This window comes from Aphidius gifuensis, linkage group LG3, assembly GCF_014905175.1.
Source record: "Aphidius gifuensis isolate YNYX2018 linkage group LG3, ASM1490517v1, whole genome shotgun sequence".
NCBI classification, from domain to species: Eukaryota; Metazoa; Arthropoda; class Insecta; order Hymenoptera; family Braconidae; genus Aphidius; species Aphidius gifuensis.
Genome location: NC_057790.1, coordinates 6,325,557 through 6,353,162, shown reverse-complemented (window position 1 = coordinate 6,353,162; position 27,606 = coordinate 6,325,557). Strand labels below are relative to the sequence as shown.

The 27,606-nt window shown below is 25.3% G+C and overlaps 4 protein-coding genes and 1 long non-coding RNA gene across 8 annotated transcripts; 3 read left to right on the top strand and 2 right to left on the bottom strand.

Annotated features, from left to right (window-relative positions):
- Positions 1–3,596: 3,596 nt before the first annotated feature.
- Positions 3,597–11,515, bottom strand: LOC122851741 (E3 ubiquitin-protein ligase NEDD4). 4 transcript variants are annotated; one of them, XM_044151173.1, is made up of 14 exons: positions 10,962–11,453; positions 7,362–7,559; positions 7,134–7,294; positions 6,843–7,047; positions 6,650–6,765; positions 6,446–6,587; positions 6,013–6,156; positions 5,840–5,890; positions 5,496–5,769; positions 5,369–5,427; positions 5,225–5,290; positions 4,925–5,154; positions 4,103–4,864; positions 3,597–3,970 (listed from the first exon to the last, which is right to left on the bottom strand). In XM_044151173.1, exons 1-14 carry the CDS (start codon positions 11,106–11,108, stop codon positions 3,868–3,870), a joined length of 2,658 nt encoding a protein of 885 aa, XP_044007108.1. In that variant the 5' UTR covers positions 11,109–11,453; the 3' UTR covers positions 3,597–3,867. The 4 variants fall into 4 exon arrangements, with proteins under 4 accessions (XP_044007108.1, XP_044007109.1, XP_044007110.1 ...); XM_044151174.1 differs by lacking the exon at positions 10,962–11,453 and adding an exon at positions 8,121–8,345; XM_044151175.1 differs by lacking the exon at positions 6,013–6,156 and having other exon boundaries at positions 10,962–11,515.
- Positions 11,516–12,419: 904 nt separating this feature from the next.
- LOC122851742 lies at positions 12,420–14,505 on the top strand. Its single transcript, XR_006373737.1, has 4 exons — positions 12,420–12,806; positions 12,884–12,998; positions 13,082–13,568; positions 13,673–14,505. It is a non-coding gene; the product is annotated as an uncharacterized LOC122851742 (long non-coding RNA).
- Positions 14,506–14,549: 44 nt separating this feature from the next.
- LOC122851740 (enhancer of mRNA-decapping protein 3) lies at positions 14,550–17,499 on the bottom strand. The gene is made up of 3 exons (XM_044151172.1): positions 17,290–17,499; positions 17,014–17,188; positions 14,550–16,941 (listed from the first exon to the last, which is right to left on the bottom strand). The coding sequence occupies exons 2-3, from the start codon at positions 17,172–17,174 to the stop codon at positions 15,675–15,677; spliced, it is 1,428 nt and encodes a 475-aa protein (XP_044007107.1). The 5' UTR covers positions 17,175–17,188; positions 17,290–17,499; the 3' UTR covers positions 14,550–15,674.
- Positions 17,500–17,995: 496 nt separating this feature from the next.
- LOC122853561 (kinesin-like protein KIF20A) lies at positions 17,996–22,939 on the top strand. Its single transcript, XM_044154062.1, has 4 exons — positions 17,996–18,227; positions 18,384–18,897; positions 18,969–22,337; positions 22,569–22,939. Exons 1-4 carry the CDS (start codon positions 18,198–18,200, stop codon positions 22,937–22,939), a joined length of 4,284 nt encoding a protein of 1,427 aa, XP_044009997.1. The 5' UTR covers positions 17,996–18,197.
- A 1,096-nt stretch (positions 22,940–24,035) lies between these two features.
- Positions 24,036–27,464, top strand: LOC122851739 (60S ribosomal protein L3). Its single transcript, XM_044151171.1, has 8 exons — positions 24,036–24,115; positions 24,366–24,558; positions 24,808–24,976; positions 25,558–25,693; positions 25,785–25,971; positions 26,180–26,382; positions 26,664–26,819; positions 27,024–27,464. The coding sequence occupies exons 1-8, from the start codon at positions 24,113–24,115 to the stop codon at positions 27,213–27,215; spliced, it is 1,239 nt and encodes a 412-aa protein (XP_044007106.1). The 5' UTR covers positions 24,036–24,112; the 3' UTR covers positions 27,216–27,464.
- The last annotated feature ends 142 nt before the right edge of the window (positions 27,465–27,606 follow it).

Sequence of the window (27,606 nt, the reverse complement as noted above, 5' to 3'; positions counted from 1 at the left end):
TCGTTTGTATTGTAAATTTAATTTAAATTTATAAAATTTATATTGAACGAAAAAAAAAAAAAAAACATTATTATTTTCTGAATAGTAAAAAATTATAAATCTATTAAAATTTATTGAAATAATTATTTTCATCAATATCTTATTAAGAAAATAAAAAATAATTTATTTATAATTTTAATTAAACAATATTCAGTTTAATAATAATTTAATTGTATAGATTAATTTGTACTTACACCAATGACACAACAAATTAGGATCGTACTTGCTAAGCCAACTGTTATGTATTCAAATGGTTCCATCCTTGTAGTGAATAAATAGTACTATTCACAATAGTTCCCCAACAGGTCCACACGACGTCAACGACGGTCTAATTATTAATAAAAAATTATCAAATTTCAACATAAAATAAAATATATAAATTACTTTCCGTTATATTGACAGGGTTTTTAGTCATTTCGAAATGAGTTAGCTCTCTCAAATTACCAGTAAAATTATTACAATTTCAATTATTATCCTCTAATAAATCATAAAATTATTCACTGTCGGAAAAACGTATTAAAAAATCTGAATGACTGATTATCTATTATTCTCAAACTGATATTTTTTTCCGTAACGAATCTAAAATGACTAAGGAAAAAAAGCATATTTTACTAAATAAAAAAATTAATTTTAACCATGTTTCATAATAATCGTGTTTAATAGTAATATTATATTATTTTCAAATCGATACTTATTTATTTTATATGCTCTTTATTATTCTTAAATTTATATATTTACATAAGAAAATGGTACAACAAAATTTATCGCTCCAATTTATTTGAAAAAAAAATCTTTATAAATTCTATTTTACACGCAAAATATGAATCATTTAATTGAAAGAAAATTTATTTTAAACAATTCAATCAATTAATAAAAATTTAATAATTATTTACAAAAAAAAAAAAACAAATTTTTTAAATTTTTCCTCAAAATATTTTTACCTCAGCAAAAAAAAAAAGATAATTATATTATTCGATGTAACATTATTTTTATTTTTTTATATAAATAATTTATCATTTTATTATTTGTAAATTTATTTATTAATTTTTATCATTGATTATTGTTTTTATTTTTTTTTTTTTCGTTTATAATCGTATTTTTTCTTAAACTTAAAAAAATCTATAAATATTTGCTGTTTTTATTTTGATTATAATTACACATTGTCATCTCGACAAATAGGCTATTTAAAAATCGTCAAATTACATTATATTCTTGCACGTTTAATAATAATAATAATAACAATTTAATTAAAGAAAAACAACTCAGCGATAAAAAAAAAAAAAGTTAAAGAAAAGATCTTTTATTTTTGTTGATAAAATTTTTAAGGATGTAATTACAGTAATATGCATTTTATATCGCTTTCTTGTTTGCCCATGATAAGCTTGATTATTTCACAAAGTAAAACTATTCAAACAGGAAGGAATGTATATGTTAATGGTATATAATTTTTTTTTTTACAAAATACGTATTTTACTGAAGACACAAGAGTTTAGTATTTAAAAATTTATTTATATTTAATTTCCATATCGCTGTTCGAGGGATGAATACAGAAACACAAACCAGCGATCATTAATTTATTTATATTTTTAAATATCGAACGCATTTATCAAGAGACTCGGTAGAGTCTCGCCTCAATTTTTAAAAAGCGAGACTCTTTACCGGGTATAAGTATTTTAATTCAGTGGTCCGTGACGTCGTCGTTTTTAATTTATCAAATGTCGTTCTAATTATTTGTTAAAAAAAAAAAATAAAAACAGTTTCATTATATATATCGATGCCTCTCTTTCCAATGAGCCTACTCTCGATTTTTTCCAACAAATAATAAAAAAGATATAAGAGTCAGTAAAAGCCAGGTATTAAATCTTACTAAAAAATAAATTTTCAAGCTGAAATGTCTAATTCGATACGTTGCATACCCCGCGTCCCTACTCCTGATTTTTTTTGCATATTTATTGTGTAAAAATGCAGCCGCATGTATTAGTTATTTATCATTGATGGTATAGCAGAATTTGTTTTTCCTTTTATTTAAAGCGTACATATATAGTATACATACACGTTTAAATTATTATATTCCAGAAAATTAGTATTCGATTATTATTTATTATTTATTATGGTATTCACGGTCAATTTAAAGTAGACGAATTACAAATATAATTTATTATTAATTTAAAACAAAATAGTGAAATAAAACAAAACATAAATTTACAATTAATGTCGAAAGCCTCATTTTAATACCTGTCTATTTATCTTTTAATAATCAAAGACGTAAATATCCAGTCAAAATTTTTGAGAGTTGAATATTTGCTGGATAAAATAAAAAATTAGGCGCTTTTCGATACATGGTATAATAATAATATAATAATAAAAACTGCAGCGCCTAATTTTTATTTTTTATCCAGCAAATTATTCAACTTTATACTTCAAAATTTTGACATTTTTTTGGATATTTCACGTCTTTTGATTATTAAAGGTATGATAAATAGACAGGTATTTAAAAATTGAGGCTTTTTGGCGACATTAATTGTAAATTTATGTTTTGTTTTTATTATTTATTTTAAATAAACATTTGTCAATTAGATAAATTTCTCTAAATCGTTGACGAAATTTTTCGAATGTCTTTTTTATTTTTTTGCTCAATTTGTCTTTGTGTAAACATTTATCATTGATTATTTTTTTTTCTATTTAGAAATACAAATTTATTCTCACTTTGATTTTTAATAAACTTGTAAATTTTTAATATTATCTCTCAGTATTTTAATTAATTTAATTTCACAAAACTGGACGGGACAGTGTATGTTTTTTTTTTGTAATTTTATCATTTAATATTCCAATAAAAATGGTAATTATTATTATCAAATTGTAAAATTATTTTCGAATATTAAAAAAAATTATTATGTTCAATAAAAATCGTTAAATATTGCACTGATATAATTATTCAAAACGCCGTTTAGTGAAATATAAATTGAGAAATAAAAAAAGCACAATTTCGGTGATAATTATTTGTAAAAAAATTTACTGTATTGGTTTTTTTTTTAATATTGATTCACCCGATAAACCCTAAATATCATTAATCATTTCAAAAATATATATTTTATGCTAAAACATGATTAATTATATTATTTTCTTTAACTTATTATATTTTTATCATATTTAATTTACATAACATTTATATTGATCAATAATTGCTACCACTGTTTGTAATCATTAACAAAATACTCTTTAGCTGCAATTAACAATGAAAATTATAATCATTTATTATAATTTATAAACAAAAAAAAATAAAATTAATATTGTTTAGCAAAAAAATTTCAACAATATTTTATTTTCTTTGACGAAATCTTTGCAATTAAATTGATAAAAACGATCAATTATCAAAGTAGCAATTTTTAATCATTATTTATTAGTTAATTTTGTTTTTTATATAATAATAATAATAATTTTTCAAATATAAAATAAATTTAATAACGTGATACTCTACGGCGATGAGTTCCTGGATGTATTTTTTTTTTCTTTCTTATTTTTTTTGTTTGAATGATTTGGTTATATTTTTGTTTTTGAATTAATCAATATTGAAACATTTAAAAAAATATCTCAAGTCAAAAATATGTACAAGATTTTTCGTGTCACAAATAAATTTATATTTTAAATTTCGAAAATTAATTAATAAAATTGTAAATTAAAATAAACAAAGAAAAAAAAAAAAGATGCTAGCAAACTGTGTATTATTATTTTGTTAAAGACGGTTCGTACTGAATTTTGTATATATGTATATCTACATGCATATATACATTATATTACAGATATAGTCATAAAAAATGGTATTTCACGCTAATCAACACCAGCAAAACCTTGAGAACCTTCAATAGCTTTAACAAGTTTATCTCGTAATTGTTGATAGCTGTCGTATGGTGGTAGATCAATTCTATTAAAACTAAAACGAAAAAAAAAACAAAATAAATAATTATAAAACTACATGAATTTCTACAATTTAAAGTCAAGCATAATTTGAATAATATCAAATGAAAAAGTAGATATAAATATAAAAATAGCTATGAAAACTTACCAAGTATGTGCACGTGGATAATTATCAAGTGTACCCCATCTTTCAATTGTAAATAATTGTGGTCCATTACTACCATAAAGTTCTTTAAATCCATTCATTGGTACACGTGATGTACCAGTTACAAATTGTAATAATCTTGCACGCATTTCATTATTAAATGATAACACAACACGCCAAAACCATTGTACTGTTATATGATTTGCATGATAATCACCTTTATATAATGTATTTTTTTTCCAATCTTTAACATCAATATGTTGTATACCACACATTAATAGCTCTAATTCATTTTCATCAAATATTTTAACATGTGTTAATGGTACTAGTGCATTAAAACCATCAAGAAATGAATTCATTTGTTCTTGTACACGTGATACAAATCTCCATTGTATTACTGAACTAATATATTCATCTTTATTATCATCAGTAACTGGTATATTTGCACCATTTGGTTTTAATTCTCTTTGTGATGTATGACCAAAACTTTCTTCATCAACACAAAATGTTAATTCTAATTCAGTTGGATCATTTTCTTTAATCCATAATAATGAATTATAATATTCAGAATCAACACTTTCCATGTCTTTTAAATCAATTGTTTTTGATAACATCATTTTATAAAATGGTCTAATGAAAAATGCATCTAATAATTTACCATGATACACAGCCATACCAGCAATACGTCCAATGAATTTAAAATAATTCAAATGTTCCTCATTACAAACACCCGAAAATGGATTAATTTGTAATGTATAATTATCCCTAAATAATAAATATAATTTAATTAATTATATATTTAATAATTATTAATTAATTACTTACATTGCTGAATATTCAAATAGGCCATAATAAGGATTAAACATTTCTTTTGATAATAAAAAAAACCATTCACGTGCTAATCCACCATAATCAAGACCAACTTCACCTTCAAATTCAACCCAAAGTTTTGTTTTTAATATTTCAACTCTATTAACTGAACTTATAATACGATAAGAGTCTTCCAAAATATTATTTCTTCCAACTTTTATCTCAAATTTATTTGGTACACTGCTCTGTAATTAAAATTATTCAACAAAAATTATTATAATTATTTTTTAACAAAAATTTATTTTCATTACTTACTGGTTTTCTTAGTTGTGATTTTAAATATTCATATTTTAATTTATAATCACGTGAATATGGTACAGCCTAATTGAGAAAAAATAAATAATCAATTATTTAAAATTCATGTAAATTAATAAAACAAAGATTTAAAAAAATACATACTGGTCCAGCAATTTGTGGATTAGACATACGTGGATCTTCCCACTGTGTTGTTCTTGTATCTTTAAAATAAAAATACATTGTTATTCAACAGTTGACAAGAAAAAATATGCTTAATGATAAAACTTACTGTGATCAATGAAAAATATACGTCCATCACTATGTACACGTTCTTCCCATCCCTCTGGAAGTGGACCAAGTTGATCTAAATCACTTCTTGGAGTAGCCGAAGGCACATTGTGATTAGGCATTGGACTTGGTCTTCCTGTTCTTGGATCAACCCATGTTGTTGCTCTTTCATTATGATCAATAAAAAACATTCTTCCATTTGGTGCTAATTGCATACTCCAATTTGGTGGTAGTCCTTCACCATTTGGAATTGGTGTTTCAGTATGAGCTGGTGGCTATAAAATTATAAAAAAATATACATAATACAATAAACAATTAATTATACATTGTATAATGCTTATTTACCTGTTCAGAAATTCTTCTTGAACCAGCTGGACTATCAACATTATCATCACTCTGTAAACATAAATATTTAAAAAACAATAATGAAAAATTTCAATGTCATTTACTTGGTAAATCAGCTATTAATCTATCATGCAATTTAAATATTAAAATGAGGATTCAAGCGGTACCAGTACCTGATCGTCAATCTCAGCAGTATAACCATGTTGATCAGTTGATTGACCAGAATCAGATGATACATCCCCAACACCCGTATTTCTTAACCACTCTTCATTGTTATTATCTTCATGATCATCATCTTCTTCATTTAATTCCCGATCCTTACACACACACACATGCATCAATTGTTTTTTTGCTTTTATTCTACATTATATTCAAGTTTATAACATGCTATGAATTGACGTTCATTAAAATTTAAATATTCAAAAGATATTTGTTACAACACATTGCAAAAGTTTGAATAAATGTTTTGTTTTTTATTGATCAACGTGTTTATACGTGTGCCTTGACATTGATCAATAATTGTCATCACACATAATTGCATTGGGCATGCATATTTAAAATTTGCTAAAGCATTTTTTTTTTTATTAAATATTATTTTATTATTACCTGGCTAATTGCTGATGTTCTGTGTGAATTTCTACTCTCATTGTCATCAACACTAATATGAAATCTTCGTTGAAATTCAGTTGTTGCTGTATCTAATATTCGTTGTTCTTGAGTGACACCACCAGTTGGTGCTCCATTAAGTCTACAAGTCAAATAAATTATTAACAACACAAGTATTTAAATTTAAAAGAAAAAACAACTTACAATGTTGGTCGTTCCCATTGGGTAAATCTAGCTATATGATTTACAAAATACGTTCTTCCATTGGCATCTTGACGTTCTTCCCAGCCTGTTGGAAGTGCACCATTTGTTGTTGATGGCTAAAATTAAAACAATCAATTATATAAACCAAAGAAAAATAAAGATAGTCATTCAGAAAAAAACGTCAAGATGTTACCTCTGTTGATTGTGCAACAGGGCTGTTATTTGAGGTAGGACTTGGTTGATCAACTAGCTCCCAACTACTTGAATCTGTTACTGAATCATCACCGTTAACAGCTGTTGTTGATGATGTTGAGTCTGTTATATAAGCATGATAAACTTCCAGTGTTCCTTTTACTTTGGAATTGTGTGGAATTGGAATGAATCGTTGATTGGAATGACTTGAATAAAAAATATATTGATAATATAATTTTAAATTGTTTTTTATAATTAATTTTATGTTTTTTTTTTTTTCATTTAAACTTACCTACGAGGACGAAGAATATATTGTTTTGCTGGTAATGTTCTGCCAGTTTGTTCTTTGGGTAAATTTGCAAGAGTTAATTCTACCATTCCCAAAAAATCATCTCTTGTCAATCTATTCTCATCGAAAACTTGGAGTACCAATTTATGTTCACTTGGTTTAACCTTAATTAAAATAACAGCATTAATTTTATTGCTCTTTTTTTTTATCAATTTATTATAGCATACATACCCTGAATATAAATTCTTCATCCCATGATGGATTTAAAGTCTTTTTTTTAGTTTTGGTAAGTACAGAATCAACTGTATCATCACCATCAATTGGTAGCAAATCAATTCTAACATAAGGATCACTTGCACCAAATATATCCTTTTTAGCTAGTTGATGTCCAGCAATAACTTTTAGTCTCAGCCTTTTTGTTTCATCATTCTAAAAACATTTATAAACACACAATTATTAACAAGTTTAAAAAATATAAATACACATCTCATCAACAACACAAAAAAATAAATATTAAACTCTGACAATAACACGAATAAAAAAATTGTTTATCAGCAGGAAATTTATTGACATTATCCCATCTAATCATGAGTAATAATAATAAAAAAATTTCAACAACTGATACGAAATTAAAAATAAATATATCTAGAACGTAGTTTAACCATGTTGCCTCGTGTGACACATCTTATGATGTTAAAATAGTCGTTGCTTTTTAATATCAAGTACAACAATCTTTGACGTCATGAAGAAAGGAAAAAAAGAAGAAAAAAAAAAATGAGAATTAATAAAATAAAAAAGCTACCAAGTTACATTAATAACATTAGAATATTATTGAAAAAAAAAATGTCATTAATTTAACAACAATTGATTAATTAATTAATTTGCATTATTGTTATGACATGTAAAAAAATATTTATAATTTTATGATGAATAATAAAAATCAACCCGTACTTGTCAAAAATAAAAAATATATGTAAAATATCTACGTACACTTTGATCGTCAACACCGGTTGTTGGATTATATCCATACACATTATCGTCTGCCATTAATATTAAAATATATTGTTTATAACTACGAATATTATAATAACACACAATAATTATTAAATCACAAATTTTTTTTGTGTGCCCATTCAAGTCTCAAGAACCTATTTTATGATTTTATGTTTATCCCTACTACCACAACGTCACTTTGACGAGGACAATTAAAGGTCTCTCTCTTCTCTCTTTCTCTCTCGCTGTGTATATATTTTTTTTAATGGGGATTAAAGAGAGAGAGAGAGAGAGGGGATACCTTTTGATGATAAAAAGTTAACTACGCATATTGTATGCGCATTAAAGCCCCTTTTACACAAGTCAAGAAAAACAGATATTTTTTTTTTTTGATAATTTGATATCAAATGTTTATGTTAATGATATCAAATATTTAAAATAAAAAAATATATGAAACTGTATTAAACCAAAATTTGATAAATACTGAAAATACCAAATTTTAATTTGATCAAGTATAATGAGTCATTACGGAAAATTACGTAAATGTAAAAAATTAAAAAAGTGTAAAAAAACGTGTGTGAAAAAAACTAAGATCAAAAGTCAAATGTCAACACGTGGTTTTGCTAAAAAGGATAACGAGGTTTGTATACAAAACAACTGTAGTCACCATACTTGTAAATTAAACATTTATAATTAATAAACATTGATTATTTTTTTTTAGAAATACTATCATGATTATGATGATGAAGCTACGTCGATTGACTTTGTTAATGATGATTGCCTGGTTGAATGTTATATATATTGTAATGACAATGAATTTGTGTTTTTTTAGTATGCAAGAAATGGAAAAAAGCTCTTGATTATTCTTGGTCGAATGTAAACAAACTTGAACTAACTCATTGGGAATATAATGAGTGTCCAAGTTATTTGAAAGAATATCCAACAATCGATGGACAATTCAATTTTTTAAGTTTCCTGCTTACTAAATGTGGTCGTTATTTAACAGAATTAGATTTGACAGCCCATGATAATTGTAATATAGTGCCAGTTATTAATGAATCTTGTCCAAATCTTGTAAAACTTCGGTTAAGATTCAAGTATAATATTGAACATAAATTATTAGTTAATGCCTTCTCACGTTTATCTAAACTGAAAGTATTAAAAATTATATTTCAACATATTAATAATAATAAATATATTCCTGTTAATTTAATCAATTCATTGAAAAGCATTGCTGGTACATTGACTGAACTGACTCTATCAAATTGGGACAAAAAAGGATTTTCTAGAAGCTTGAGAATCCCAAAAACATTCACTCGTGTAAGTTAAATTTCGATCTATTACAAAAAAAAAGTCACAAAAATATTATTTTTATTCTTTACATCTACATCCATTATTAATTTAACTTTTTTTTTTTTTTTTTCGCAGGTTCTTCCTAGACTAAAAGCTTTGAAATCAATTGAAACTGATGGTGTTCGAATTGATAGTAATATATTTATGCATCTAGATCATTTTGGAATAATAGTCTTAAGTTACGATTATTTTTCTCTTTACCGTCCCAATGGCCTCACAAAACTAGATAAAAATATTAAGGAATTGGATTTTAATGAATACAACGTTACAGATGATTTTTTATATACTGTAGCCAATTGCATGAATTTAGAATCATTGAGCATGAAGTGTGGACGGGTAACCGATGCTGGTATAGTTGCTATTTCAAAGATGAATAATTTAAAAACTATTTTTTTTCTCGGCCGTTGTGACGTAACCGATTCTTCGATTCAAATGCTTAAAAAATTAGAAATTTTACATTTACCATACAGCAATAAAATTACTGATGTTTCAGTCACGAAAATTCTTAAAAATTCACCAAAGATGTATAAGTTTTACATTATGGAATCAGCTGTAACTTTTGAATTTATCAAAAAAGCTGTAGAAATAACAACAAAACGAAAAATAACATTGCAGTTAGGCCTTCCATTCACACCTGGTATAAAACAATTTGAATCGCGTTATTTAAACCTTATTCTAACCATCCGATCAGATATTTCAAAAAAAATTGTGTATTTTTCAACAAATAAGTAACTAACAATTAATTTAAAAAATAAAATAAATAATTAAAATTTCTTGTTATTCAAACTTTGCCCTTTTATTGGCTCTCTATAAAAAGAGAGACAGATTGAAAGACAGAGAGAGAGAGAAACTTCACAAATCACAAGATGGCTGACAAAACTCTCTTGACTGATTGACTCAACAACATAAAAATATAAAATAAATAAATTGTTTTTAAAATGATATAATATTATCCACAATTTTGTAAATATATATTTTGTTATTAATGTACAATGATGAATTTTTTTATACTCCAATATTTTTAATCATAAATGATTTCTTTTTGTCTGATCAGCTGGACATTGTGGTATGTGTGTATATGTGTGTAATGAATATTAAAATAATGTTTTTTAAAGTTTTTTAATATATAATGAAAATAAATGTTTATTTTATAAATTTATTATAATTATTTTTGTGTGTTGCAAGGCATTTCAAATAGTGCAAAGTGTCAAGAAAAATTTACATAGATTGTGGATTAAGAAACCTAATAATAATAAATGTACTTTTAGGGTCTTCGTTTTTTATTTAAAATAATAATATTATTGTTATTAAAATAACAATAAAAAAAACAAGCATTAGGTATATAAATTATTTATTTAATTAATTTATAAATATATTAATCGAATTTTTTATGCTATAGAAAAAAATCGAAAAACAAGTTGCATTTATTTATTTGTATCAATTGATGTTTATTATTTTAAATAATAATTATTGAATAATATTTACAAAAGGTTCAGCAAGAGATACTCGTTCTGGTCTAATTGGTGGTACTTGTGTTGCACTTGATCGTCTTCTATAACTCCAGCTAGATCTTCTTCTTGGAGTTGGTCTCTCAACACCTACATACATTGGATAAGTCAATGTACCAGGCATATCACTATGTAATTAATTAATTATGTTAATGAATATTTCATCAGTTACAACAAACTGATTGTCAATACTCAATTTATATATTTATATAATCATTAAACACTTGAAACTTGAAAGTAAGACACGTCACATGACACTGAACCAGGTATTTGATAAAAATAAAATTAACAAAAGAAATAATTAATTTTCGATATATAAATAAATAAATACTAATATTTTGTAAATTTTATATTTCACTAACAGATGGTTTAAATATTCAACACACTTGGAACAAGTTTGATGAAGAATTAAAAAAATTATGATGAAATATCTCTCACTCGATATTCAATGATTTGAGTGTGATGAAATTATTTTTTTTGTCTTTTTTAATATTCCATATGAGATAAGAGAGTAAAAGAGGCAAATAAAAATAGAGAGATACATGACAAAAGTCAGATAAATTTGCAGTCAATATCATCATCGTGTAACATGACTCAAAAGAATAAAAAAATCTCAATTAGCAGCAATGTGAAAATAGCGCCATTGATTTACAAGGTCGAGTGTACTGAGATAAGAATTTATATTGATTTAGTCAATCAATTAAACGTGATGAATAATGATGACATATTTTTTTTTTTTTTTAAATACATAAAACATTAAACATGGAATTGTCGTGAGCTTCTTCTGCCAGCCTCACTCTAGTCGTACACTTTACAGTCGTCCTGTGACTTGTCTTACGTTCGAATGTTTGATAATTATATAAATATATGAATTGAATATTGACAATCAATTTGTTGTAATTGATGAAATATTCATTTACATAATTAATTAATTAAATAGTGATATGCCTGGTACATTGACTTATCCAATGTATGTAAGTGTTGAGAGACCAACTCCAAGAAGAAGATCTAGCTGGAGTTATAGAAGACGATCAAGTGCAACACAAGTACCACCAATTAGACCAGAACGAGTATCTCTTGCTGAACCTTTTGTAAATATTATTCAATAATTATTATTTAAAATAATAAACATAAATAAATAAATGCAAGTCCAATTATTTTTTTTTTTTTTATTTCACTTTTAATACAACAACAATATTATTATTTTAAATAAAAAAAAAAAACGGATTTATTTTATTTTAAAAATTAATTTTTAGTTACATATCAATAACACTACTCGACATATAGACAATTCTTTTTGCTGTTACTTTTGGCGAATCGAAATCGCGGATTAAACTTAGTTCTAAATATCGCGATTCATATTGTTTTATACCAGGTGTTTCTGGAAGGCCTAACTCCAATACTTTTTTTCGTTTTTTTGCTATTTCTTCTCTAGTCTTCTTGCATTGGGAGAAGAGAAGTCGATGGAAGTCATTGGAAGTCATTCAGTAGCACGACTGTATAGATTATATTTATCTATTCAAAACCAGTTTATGTACATGAACAGTGACTCTAGTCGTTATGTCTAAAACGTGATCATAAAGTTATGTTTGGTAAAAATCAGAAAGCTCAAAAATATTGATATTTTAATTTAATATAAATAATAATTAAAATAATAAACTTTAAACGAAAACTTCGTTGTATAGTCAATACAAACATAATGAGTCATTACAGAAGATTACGTAAATGTAAAAAATTACATGAGCGTAAGAAAACATGTGGGAAAAATTGTAAGGCTAAAAGCCAAATGTCAACACGTGGTTTTACCATAAAGGATAACGAGGTTTGTATACAAAACAACTGTAGTCATTATACTTGAAGATTACACGTTAAATAATATACATTAATTATTTTTTTTAGGAATACTATCATGCTTATGATGATGAAGCTACGTCGATTGACTTTATTAATGATGATTGCCTGGTTGAAATATTCATGTATCTGCCAGCATGTGAAAGACCAAAAATTGCTTTGGGTAAGATAATTATATAACATATCAATTGGTTGATTTTTTTTTAAATTATATATTGTAATGACAATGAATTTGTGTTTTTTTAGTATGCAAGAAATGGAAAAAAGCTCTCGATTATTCTTGGTCGAATGTAAACAAACTTGAACTAACTCATTGGGAATATAATGAGTGTCCAAGTTATTTGAAAGAATATCCAACAATCGATGGACAATTCAATTTTTTAAGTTTCCTGCTTACTAAATGTGGTCGTTATTTAACAGAATTAGATTTGACAGCCCATGATATTGTAATATAGTGCCAGTTATTAATGAATCTTGTTATAATCTCGTAAAACTTCGGATAAGATTCAAGTATAATATTGAACATGAATTATTAGTTGATGCGTTTTCACGTTTATCTAAACTGAAAGTATTAAAAATTATATTTCAATATATTAATAATACTCAATATATTCCTGTTAATTTAATCAATTCATTGAAAAGCATTGCTGGTACATTAACTGAGCTGACTCTGTCAAATTGGGACAAAGAAAAACTTCGTCAAAGCTTGAAAATCCCAAAAACATTCACTCGTGTAAGTTAAACTTCATATCTTATTACAATAAAAAAAAATTCAGAAAAATATTATTTTTATTCTTTACATATACTCTATTAATTTAGTTTTTTTTTTTTTCGCAGGTTATTCCTAAATTAAAGGCTTTGAAATCATTTGAAATTAATGATATACAAATTGATAGGAATATATCCATGCATCTAGAACAACTTGGAGTATTAGTCATAAGTTACGATAATTATTACCTTGAAAACATTGAGTACCGCACAGAACTGTATACAAATATTAAGGATTTAGATTTAATAGAATATCAAGTTACTAATGATTCTATATATACTATAGTCAATTGCATGGAGCATTTAGAAAGAGTGCTGTTTTCGGCCCAACGGATAACGGATGCTGGTATAGTAGCTATTTCGAAGATGAATAATTTAAAATCTCTTCTTCTTCACGGCCATAGTGACGTCACTGATTCTTCAATTAAATTACTTAAAAATTTAGAAGGTTTAGAATTACCATTCAGCAATAAAATTACTGATGTTTCAGTCACGGAAATTCTTGAAAATTCACCCAACATGAAGATCTTTTTCATTGTAGAATCAGCTGTAACTCTTGATTTTATAAAAAAAGCAGCAGAAATTGCAGAAAAAAGAAAAAAAGTATTGCAGTTAGGCTTTCCAGTAACACCTGGTATAAAACAATATGAATCGCGATATTTAGAACTATGTCTAATCCGCAATTACAAGTCATCAAAACAAACTGTGTATATGTCGAAAAGCGTTATTAATAACTGACAATTAATTTCGAAAATAAAGTAAATAAACAAAATCCCTCGTTATTTAAATTTGGCTCTTCTTTTAGCCTTTTAGGGTCTTCGTTTTTTTTTTTTTATTTATTTAAAATACTAATATTATTGTTTTTAAAATAAAAATAAGAAAACAAACATTATATAAATAAATTATTTAATTTATTTCTTTTATGCTCAAAAAAAAAAAGCAAAAAATTAAGTTGCATTTATTTATTTCTATCAATTGATGTTTATTATTTTGAATAATAATTATTGAATAATATTTACAAAAGGTTCAGCAAGAGATACTCGTTCTGGTCTAATTGGTGGTACTTGTGTTGCACTTGATCGTCTTCTATAACTCCAGCTAGATCTTCTCCTTGGAGTTGGTCTCTCAACACCTACATACATTGGATAAGTCAATGTACCAGGCATATCACTATTTAATTAATTAATTATGTTAATGAATATTTCATCAATTACAACAAACTGATTGTCAATACTCAATTTATATATTTATATAATCATTAAACACTTGATAGTCAGATACGTCACATGACAAGCTATTTGATGAAAATAAAATTACAAAAGAAATAATTCATTTTCGGTAGATAAATAAATATATACTAATATTTTGTAAATTTAATTCTTCAACAACAGATCGTTTAAAAACTCAATTAGCAATAATGATGACATTTAAAAAACAAAATAAAACATCAAAAACTTGTTTTTTTTTTTCAAATGAATTACTATATTTTAATTTATAATCATTACTTCATGATTATTTTTAAGACACAAATGTTTATTTGTTACACGTGATTATTTCGTTTTAATATTTATCTCGTCATCCTTGACTTTCATATTGATGATTAACTCATAAAAAAAGATGGTTAATAAAAAAAAATTAATAAACATTATTTTTTATCATAAATAAATTTAATTTAATATTTTATTTATTTTTTTTTTCAATTGTATTTCTTTTTCTTTCTTTAATTTTATGAAAAAATTAATTATAAAATTTACAGTCAATTAATGAAATCATCAAATTATTATATTAAATAAAATATTTAAAAAAAAAAAAAAAAAAAGTAAATTTTTTGCAACAATAATTGAATATCAGTTAGACAAAAAAAAAAAAAATTTCGTTATGTTGTTAAAAAAAAATATTGAATTCAATTTAATTAGTAACAAAAATTTGACTTTTAGTAACAATTTGAGTTACTCGTTCAATCCAAGATGTACAATTAACAATAAGCAGTCATTTATATTAAAATTTCATTTTGAACACTGATTTTTGAAATATCACCAATATTTTAATTAACATGTTGTAAATAATTTATCTAAGAATCATCAGAATGTAATGGAATTACAAATTTTGGTCCAAATGGTGATCGATAAGTTATACCAACATCAGAAAAAATTTTATTTGGTAATGCCAAATTACAAAGATATAGTCTACCATTACTAGAATCATGTGATAATGGTAATACACCTAATAAACTTATTTTTGATAATATACCAGGTGTACCAATTGATGGTGGATCAATTGATATAACTGGTGCTCTATTATTTTGAACCCATTTTGCAACTGGTGATATTTTTCTTGGTGAATCTTCTTCACACAATGCAACAATAATTAAATCAACACATGATGCTAATTTATCAATATTTGTTTCAACTTTATTACCAGTCATTTTATACAATGACAGCTCTTGTAATAAATTTATATTTTCTGAATTTTCAACATAAACAACTGTTTTAATTCCATGAGTTGATAATTGACGTGCACAATTAACACCAGCAGCACCAGAACGATGTGGTCCACATAATGCAACAACTGTTGGCCATTGATGTGCATTTTTTGGATTTAATCTATGTGCACCACCAAGAAGTTGTAATATTATTTCAGCACCAGCTCTACCTAATAGCTCAACTCTTCTTTCCCAACTTATTCCTAATCTATCAGCAGTACCAATTAATTTTCTATGTAATTCTAATGGTATACTTGGTATAATTAAACCATCATCAGTAACATATTCTTTATCATCACATATTGGTACAATTATTTGTCTTAATGTTGTTGGTTTTGATATTATTATATTTTCATCATGACGATATTTACCTTTATTTATTTCTGATTGTTTAATAACATCTGGTTTTGATGAATTATTTATTTCTTCCCATACAGCTTCTTTATTAAATAATGCTAAATTTTTTTCAAAATCAAAATCTTGATTTAATGATTGATCAATTGGTGTACCAAATGCTTGTTCATCACGTTCAATCCATTTTTGTCGTTGTGTTAATTTACGTTGATTTTGTTTTGTATTATTAATATTATCATTTATTAATTTATTACCATTTGATGATGACGATGATGATGTTGATAATTCTTGATGTATTAATTCACTCACTTTTTTTGTTGCTGATGATGATGATGTTGATGCATGTGCTGCTGATAATACAGCTGTTGGTATACATTCAGATACTGAACGATTTGCACGTTTTGCAATTGGTCTTTTAACAGTAACTTTACTTGGCATTTTTGATTCTTTTGTTACTGTTTCTTCAGTTGCAATCATCTCCAAATTAATTATATCTTTTGCACTGTTAAAAATTAAATTATATTAATATTATTTATACATAATTTATTTAATATATAAACATATTTATACATACTTTATTGTAACCTGGGGAGATGAATGTGGAATGCCATTTTTAAATGCTTTTGATATTGTTACTGTTTCACGATTGAAATCAATAATTTGTCCTTGATAACTTCCCAGCTGTTCTACACATTTTATTGATACCATACAGCCAACAAATTGATTATCTCCCATTTTTAATTATATATCTATAATTATTATAAATAAAAACAAGCAATGATTTTTAATAAATACAACAAAGTGTTTTTTAACGTTTTTTTTTTTTTTTTTTGTTTTGTTTTTATCTTACCGGTCAAATTATTGTCACTGTTATTGTAATTTTTGTATAATTTTACTCCAAATTAAACAATTGTTTATAGAAATATATGCTCTTTGTTATTGTTTTTTATTAAACAAACAAATTAAGATTATTGGAGCAAGCTGGAGCAAGCTGGAGCAAACTTTTGTAAACCGGGAATAAAGGTTAAGACAACCCCCTCGATTGTGTGTTGATGTAAAAACTTTTCTCTCTCTCAACTCTCTCTCTTTCTCTCTCGCGTTTTTTTAATTGACAAGTGTACATGTGTGTGTGTGTATATTTGTTATGCTTATGATAAATCAAAATGGCGTTTTAATAATTCAAATAAATAACAATAAATAATCCAAAATAAATAAATAATATCAACAATTTCCCTTCGCCAAATTAAAATCTAATTAAAAAATATAATTTACTCAATTAATTTGACATTGTTATTAATTGTTTTCTTTAATTTGTTATGTATAAAAATATTTTTTTTTCAATCTTTTAATAATTGACCACTTGAGTCATAACAACAATTAACAGCCCTTTAAATATTTAAAAAAATAAATAAACAAATATAAATAATCAATCAATAAATTCTTAAAAAATTAAATAATTTTGATTCTTAAAAGACTGATAAATATAAAATTTAATTAATGATAAATTAAAAAAAAATATTATGATTGGTAGAAACATGCCTGTACACGTTTTAGAAAGACGAATCAGAGCAATGATTAAAGTTTAAACCAAACCGTCAATTGATCAGTCAACAGCTTAAAAACACTGCTGAAAAAAAAAAGATAATACATTTGCCGATTTGCGAGGGAATGCAAAGTTAAATGTGCGTCCTGTCTAAAAGTTGTGAATAATTTATTTAAAAAGTATCCATAAATATTGATAAATATAATTAACTAATTATGAATGAAACAAAGGAGGATGCCTCCAAGGTAAGCTAGCATTTATTTGATATAAAATTAACATAAATAAAATTATCCTTTGATGACAATAAAGCAAATAACAAATAATAATAACAATAATAACATAAAAATGCATTTAGAGTATTAAAAATGAGTTAATAATTATTATGAATATGTTTAATTTAGGAGGAGACATTGATGGATCCAATAAGACCATCTGATGGTTCCATCATGTCACGAGAAAACATGTCATATTTATATGGCAGAGATCCAAGCATTTTGGCATATGGACATCGTCCAATAATATCAAAAGAATCAAAAATAAATTTGTTATCAGTATATGAAAGTGAAGAATCAATTTGTCATGATTCAGTTGCATCATTAGATGCTGAAACATTATCATCACAAACTGTCAAAGTATATTTACGTATGAAACCATTTCCAAGTAAATTAAAAATAACAAAAGAACTTGAAGATGCATATAAAATAATAAATCAAACAACATTATTAACTAAGCTACCATGTTTTGATAATACATCAGTGTCAATGAAAAAAAATTCAGTTGATACTGTTACTAGAAAATTTACATTCACTGAAACATTTGGACCAGAAACAACACAATTGGCAATATTTGAACAGGCTATGAAACCAATGTTAATTAAATTTTTATCTGGACAAAATTGTACAGCAATGACATATGGTAATTTACAATTTATTAAATAATTTTATTAATATTTATTTGATTAACATATATATATATTTTTTAAACAGGTACAACAAATTCTGGTAAATCTTATACACTTCAAGGAACATCAGCACGTCCTGGAATAATACCTCGAAGTCTTGAATATGTATTTGCAAATATTAATCCAAGATTAACACCATGCTACAAACCAATGTATAATTGTGATGTTGTTAATTTATCATCAATTGAAAGACTACAAGAACTTGAATTTAAACAAAAATTATTGTCATTTAATATACCAGATAAAATACAATATATTAATGCATATAAAGAAATGCAAAAAAAACTTGAAGAAGAATCACCAGTACGTACAAGTCAATCAACAGATGCACAATATATTGTATGGGTATCATTTACTGAAATATATAATGAAACAATATATGATTTATTATCAAATGATTGTCAAAAACGTCGTCCACCATTAAAATTAGCAACAGATCATCATGGACGTCCATTTATTAAAGGACTTAAACAAATATGTGTTAATTCTGGATCAGAAGCATATCAAGTATTAATGGCTGGACAATATAATTTAAAAGTTGCTGCAACAGCATTAAATGCACGTAGTTCAAGATCACATTGTATATTTAAAATAACAGTATTAAAATATTATATTGAAAATAGTCCAGATACTGTTGAAATAAGTCAATTTTCATTTTGTGATTTAGCTGGTTCTGAAAGACTTAAAAAAACTCTTAATGTTGGTGATAGATTAAAAGAAGCACAAAATATTAATACAAGTTTAATGGTATTTGGACGTTGTCTTAAATCAATATATGATGGACAATGTATTAAACAAAGAAATGAACATACTGGTCCATTTCGTGATTCAAAATTAACAAGATTATTTCAAAATGCATTATCAGGTAAAGAATATATGGCATTAGTTGTTAATATTAATCCAATACCAAATTTATATATTGAAACTCAAAATGTATTAAATTTAGCTGCAATTGCTAAAAAAATTGTTATTGAACCTAAAAAAATTAAACGTAAAAAAAATACATCAAGATTTTCATTGGTTGTTGAACAAACACAAAAAACAACAACTGATTGGGATGATAAAACTGAACTGTTAAGTATTGCTGAATCAGCATCTGAATATGATGATAATGATGAAGAAGAAGATGAAGATGATGACAATAATGATGATGATGATAATGACATATCAATAACACAAGAAGATTATGAGTATCTTATGGATGAAAATAATAAGTTAAAAAAAGAAATATCATCATTAAAAGCTTCATTTTTACAAAAAGATATGAATATACGTGAAGAAATGGCTAATTTACATTCAGCAATGATGGCTAAATTAGAAGCAAATTATATGAATAGAATAAAAGAAGCTGAACAACAACAAGAAGATGCAATTGAATGGTCTGTTAATCAAGTTGAAGAATATTATAAACAAAAAATAAATGCATTAAAAAGTAGAAAACGTAAAAGAACAATTGATCTTGATAATAATGAACAAGATGATGATGATGATGACAGTGAAACTGATGATGATAATGATGATGAAGATGCCAATAATAATAATAAAAAAGATAACATAATAATTAATGAATTAAAAATTGATAATGAAAGATTAAATGAAAAATTAATTGCTATGAAAACAGCAAATAAAGATTTACGTAAAGAAAAAGATCAAATTGAAGTTGAAAAAAATACATTATCATATGAACTTGGTATTATTAAAAAAGATTTAGAAAATTCAAAATTATTAATTGAATCATTTCAAAAGGATAATGTTAATAATTCAGAAACAAATTCTTATATTAATGAATTAAAAAAACAATTAGAACAACTTCAAGATAAAAATAAATATTTAAAACAAATATTAAATGAAGCTAAAAATGATTATATTAATATAACAAATGATGGTCATCAAAAAGATATAAAAATAAGTGAATTAGAATCAATTGTACTTTTATCAAATGAAAAAATTGGTGAATTACAAAATATGTCAAATGATATTGAAGCATTATATGATAAAAAATGTAAAGAAAATATTGTACTTGAAAGAAAATTAAATCTTCAATATGAAAAAATTAAAGAATTACAAAAACAAAGTAATTTATCATTTAATTTAACTCAAAATAATACAAATGACATTAGTAATATTAAAATTAAACAAGAAATTTTATCACCATCATCTTTAGGTAATAATAATCGAACAGTATTTATTGATAATCAAGAACAACCATCATCATCATCATCACCACCATCATCACCAGTTGATCAACAACAAATAATAGCTCAACTTGAAGAAAAATTAACAAATTTTGAAGCTGAAAATGTTGCATTATATGAAAAATTAAATGCAAAATCAATTGAAGTTGAATCATTGAAGAATGATATGTTAAGTACAAAAGATTGTTTAACAAAAGTAACAAAAGATCTTGATGATTTAAAGAAAAATAATTTTAATAATGATAAATCTGATAATATTAATAACGAGTGTCAAACAAGTTTTTCAAATGTTAAACTTGATATTAGTCATCATGACAAGTCTATTCAATCATCACAAAATGTTGATGATGAAGAATATGAACAACTTAGAAAAGATTTTGATAAAATACAAATTAGTTATGATACTTTAAATAATCAATATTCAATTGAATCAACTCGTCTTAAAAATATCAGTGAAGATAATCAAAAGTTAATGGAAAGTATTTCCAATCTCAAGGCTTTGTTATCGAGTAATGAACTTCAAATTGATACATTAACTAAAGACCTAACAGCATCACGTGCAGTAAATTCTGATCTTGAGAATAAATTAAAACAAATGAAACAAAATGAAATAGATCTTGAGGAACAAATTGCTTTCCTCAAAGATAAAATAAAAGAAATGAATATTGAAGTTGAACAATTGCAATTAAATGCAAAATTACATGAAGAAGAATTAAATAAAAAAATTAATGATTTATCAGCAGTATGTGAAAAAGAACATCTGCCATTAATCAGTGAACTTGAAGATAAACTTTTACAACTTCAAGACTTGAATAATTCAGCTGATCGATTATTATTAGAAGAAAAAATTGAAAATTTAGAACAACAAATACAAGAAACTAAAAATTTAAAAAATGATGTTGATGCATTACATCATATAATTGATAATTATGAAAAAAAAATAACATCATTAAAAGTACAATTAGATGAAGCAAAGAAAAAAGAAGCTGATAATGAAATTGAAATAAAACGTTTAGAAGCAAATTGTAAAGATTCAATAACATTGAAGCTAAAAAATGAAGAATTAATTTGTATGGAACAAGAATCAAAAAGATTAGAAAAAGAATCAAAAATTTTATTAAAAGATTTAAAATCAGCTGAACGTGAAAAGACGTATAATGAAAAATTAAATACAAAACAGAATTATCTAAAAAGATTTAGTAAAATGAAGAAATCATATAATGAAAAAAAAATAGTATCAAGATTTAGAAATGGAAACATTTGAAAAAAATATGAACGTTTAGTTGCTGATTTACAATCACAAATTAAAAGACTAAGTTGTGAAATAGATAAATTACAAAATAACATAAAAACATTACGTGAAAAAAATAATAATATTATTAACAATAATAATAATGTTATTAATAATATTATTGATGATGATGATAAAGTATTTACAGCACCATCAGCTGATCGTGGAAGAAGAAATCGTCGTGAAAAAGATGATAATACATCTGATGATGAATCAATAGCACCAAGACGTACAAAAAGAACAGTTAAAAAACCAGCAAAATATAATAATGATGATCAAAATAGTGATATGTCTGTTGTTGAATTATCTGGATCTGAAACTAAAAGAGTTACACGTCGTTGTTTAGCACAAGCACAAGTATGTCCATCAACTGAAAAATCTAAAACAAGATCAAAAAAAAAATTATTTACAAATCACGATGATCATGATGCAGATATTCAGAATGACGATGATGATGACGATGAAATATCTGTTGCAACAAGACCTGGTCTTCGTTCACGTAAACGATAATGTTGACCATTATACATTTTTTTTTCCTCTCATTTAAATAATCAACTTAATTTTATTTTTAATTTTATAACTACGTTAATACTTTTTTTTTTTTTTTTTCTACTTTGAAGTAATTATTTTTTAAGTCAACAAAAACAACAATATTTTTGACATCATAAATGAAATTATCTTGTAGTAATAAATGTAATTTAAGAATTTAAAAAAATTAATTTTTTATTATTAAGAATCATTGTAATATGTAAAAAGCCATTTTCTTTTTTTTTTATATATTTTTAATAATAAATAACGATAATTTTTCGTAATTAAAAAAAAATAAATGGAATTTGTTTATTGATATTATTAATTATTAATAATTTTGTTTTTCGAAATATTTGTCACGTGTTTTTCAGGTTAAAATAAATTTATTAATATTCTATTGATAAATTTGTTAATAAATAAATAATAATAAATGAACAATTGATAAATTAATTTGTTTATAAATAATAATATAAACAATACAAAAATTTAGTTTGTTTTTTTATAAACTAAACAATGCTTATAACAATTTCGATTATAAATTAATAGAAAAATCGAAATATTAAATTATTAATTTTTAATATGAGTGTTATAATTTATAAATAATATAACAAATAAAATTATTTATCAATAAAATAATAAATAATATTCAATAAACAATTAATAAATAATAATATAAACAATACAAAAATTTATTATTCATTTATAAACTAAATCATGTTAACAATTTTATTATAAATTAATAGAAAAATAAATATTATTTTAATTATTAATATTTGTATAAATAATATAACAAATAAAATTATTTATCAATAAAATAATAAATAATATTCAATAAACAATTAACATTGTCAAATAATTTTTAATTCTAATTATTTATTATTCATTTATTAAACATCAATCATGGACAAAAAATTAAAAAAAAATTTTTTAATATAAACAAAAATTATTATTTATTTAAATTTGTATTTAATTGTTAATTAAAAAAAAAAAATTATTATAAATAATATAATCTTTTTTATTTAACCGCTAGCAGCGCTTTTTTCTGAAAAAAAAATAAGTGGGCAACAGTTGGCAACATTGATATCAGCCATTTTGAGCATGCTATAAAACCACTGTTTTCCCTGTGCCTCTCTCATTTACTCCGGGGATTTCAAGATGGTAAGTACCTTGCTCAACTGACTCGCTAAATAATTAAATTATAATCTGTAAAAATAATAAGCATCACAAGTATTTATTAGAAATAAATTGTCAATTTGTATTCTTAAATAATTAATCAATTGATACATCAAGTTATTTAATTACTAAAATCAATTTAAACTCATTATTTTTGTTGAAAATAAAATGTGAATTTTAATTAAACAACCTTTCAATAATTAATGTAATGTTTTAATTAACCATTAATTTCCAGTCTCATCGTAAATTTAGTGCCCCACGTCATGGTTCTATGGGTTTCTACCCAAAAAAAAGATCCCAACGTCATCGTGGTAAAGTAAAGGCTTTCCCAGTCGATGACCCATCAAAACCAGTTCATTTAACTGCTTTCATTGGTTACAAAGCCGGTATGACCCATGTTGTACGTGAAGCTGATCGTCCAGGTTCAAGTAAGTAATCAAATTAAATATTATCTTCATTTACTTTGACTCCAAGACAAATTGCAATCACCATTATCCATCATCTTGAATATTAAATCAAATATCAACTGAGGTTATGTTGGAAAACGTGTTGTGTTGCTCCAAAATCTTGGTTAATCCATCTGTTAAATTCATGAAGCATTTGTCTTGTTAAACACAAAATAATACTCACTAGTTGAACAAAATTTATTAACATGTATTTTTTTGTAAATTAAACAGAGATCAACAAGAAGGAAATTGTTGAAGCAGTAACCATTCTTGAAACTCCACCAATGATGATCGTTGGATGTGTTGGTTACATTGAGACACCACATGGTCTTCGTGCCTTGACAACTGTCTGGGCTGAACATTTGTCAGAAGATTGTCGTAGACGCTTCTACAAAAATTGGTAAGCATCTTGATAATAATTCAATAATTTATTGTATAAATTAAACGACGTTTATCCTGATCGATAGGTGTTGTGGTGTAAAAACCGTCAACACTGGTCTTTCAGGTGTTGTGAATAAAGAACTTAGTTCAATATTGAACCATGATAGTTTTATCACAGCGTCGAATAATAAATCTGTCCCCTATCTAGGTAGGAGTGTATAGTAAGTCAGTATATTCCATAACCTTGTTTGGTAGTCCATTGGACAATGCCAATGAGTAAACCATACTGTCTACAGACCATCAATTAAATATTATAATCAATTGCATGTTAATTTAAGAATTATTTTTGACAAATTTGACTAACCAAAATGATAAAGCTCTCCGCTCGGTAGATGAGAGTTTTTAATTGGAATTGAAGCCTTATAATTGAGGTTAAAATACTCGTATTATAAATTGGCTTGTCCAAAAAATGTGCTCAGTCTCCTCTCATTTTTCAAATGACGAGATTGACACGTTACAGATTTTTGGAGGTCAATTATTATGATGACTAGAGAAACAACATCTAACCACTTGGATTTTTCTTCATTGATAATTATTTAGGTACAAGAGCAAGAAGAAGGCTTTTACCAAGGCATCAAAAAAATGGCAAGATGATTTGGGACGTAAATCAATTGAAAAAGATCTTAAAAAAATTGTCAAATACTGCAAAGTTGTTCGTGTTATTGCACACACTCAGGTAAACATATTTTTCAATTGAAAATATTATTTTATTTGTTACCATTAATAAGAAATGATGATGTTAATTTAAATTTTATTAATTGTTATAGATGAAACTTTTGAGACAACGTCAAAAGAAAGCCAACATCATGGAAATCCAATTGAACGGTGGTACCATTGCTGATAAAGTACAATGGGCACGTGATCATTTGGAAAAACCAATTCCAGTCAACAATGTCTTCGCTCAAGATGAGATGATTGATGTTATTGGTGTTACCAAGGGAAAAGGAACAAAAGGTATTATCATATTAACAATTTATTTATATAAATTTTCAGTCATTTATCATGGATAAATGATGAAAGCATGATGTGCATTTCTGATTTTTAAATTTGACGACATCACTCATGCTGCCTTCCTCCTGAAGTCCATTAAAATAACTTGAACATATTTTTATTTTAATTGTTTAAAATCAAATTATTAAATGTTGTTTAATGTTTATTCCAGGTGTTACTTCACGTTGGCACACAAAGAAACTTCCCCGTAAGACACACAAGGGTCTCAGAAAGGTTGCCTGTATTGGTGCATGGCATCCAAGCAGAGTATCATTCACTGTTGCTCGTGCTGGTCAAAAAGGTTATCATCATCGTACTGAGATTAACAAAAAAATCTACAGAATTGGACAAGGAATCCACACCAAAGATGGAAGGGTAATTATCAATTTAACATGTTATTATTTTAAAAATTAATTGTGCCGCTTCGCGAGTCGATACTCTTAATGGTTTGGAGTTTGATTAGCATCCTTTGGTTTTGTTGGGGGTATGAAGCGTGGCTACAATAAAATGTTTGGACTCATAGTACTCAACATGAATATGATTTCTTGGTTGAGCCTCCCGTCCACCAACAATTTATCAATCATAAAAATATATTTATTATTATTGTTGTTAAACAAGATTTATTAATGTTTTATTTATTTGTTTTAAATAATTAGGTTATCAAAAACAATGCCTCAACTGAGTACGATTTGACTGAAAAAACCATCACACCAATGGGAGGTTTCCCCCATTATGGTGAGGTTAACAACGACTTCATCATGGTCAAGGGATGTTGCATGGGACCAAAAAAACGTGTCATTACTCTTCGCAAGGTAAATTTTATTAAAAATTTTTTTTTAATCATTTATCAACTCAATTAATAATTAACATGATGAAATTCGAATAGAGCCAAAAAATATTCATTATGATAAATTTCCATGATATTGAATGATAGGACTGAAAAATTAATACAAAAAAAAATATATTTAATTATTAAAATAAAACAAATTATTAATAAAATTTATTTGTCTTTACAGTCTCTTTTGGTTCACACAAAACGTGCAGCATTGGAAAAGATCAACCTCAAGTTCATCGATACCAGTTCCAAATTTGGTCATGGTCGTTTCCAAACTGCTGCCGACAAATCATCTTTCATGGGTCAACTCAAGAAAGATCGTATTGCCGAAGAGCAAAAAGAACAAAAGGAAGCACAAACAACAACTGCATAATTATCTATCAATTGTATTTGTTAACATGATTTTTAAAATTGAATAGACAATTATTAATTCAAACCACAAACAAATTTGTATTTTTTTTTTTTTTTAAATCATCGAAACAGTCAATTAATTTTAATTTAACAAACAGATTAAAGTATCTGTTAAATGCAGTCATTAATTTATTTATTTTTTAACTTATAAATTTATCATTTACTATTATTATAATAAACAAAAGAAAAACAATTATTTTATATATAAAAATTTTGGAGTTGAGCTTATACTAATAGAACCTTTTGCCTTTTTTTTTTTAATTTAAATATTTTTAAATTGAGCTTGATTAAATTTAATTGACAAATCAATTAAGTCAATATGTTAGAGTACGGCCCTGATGCCTCGTGATTCT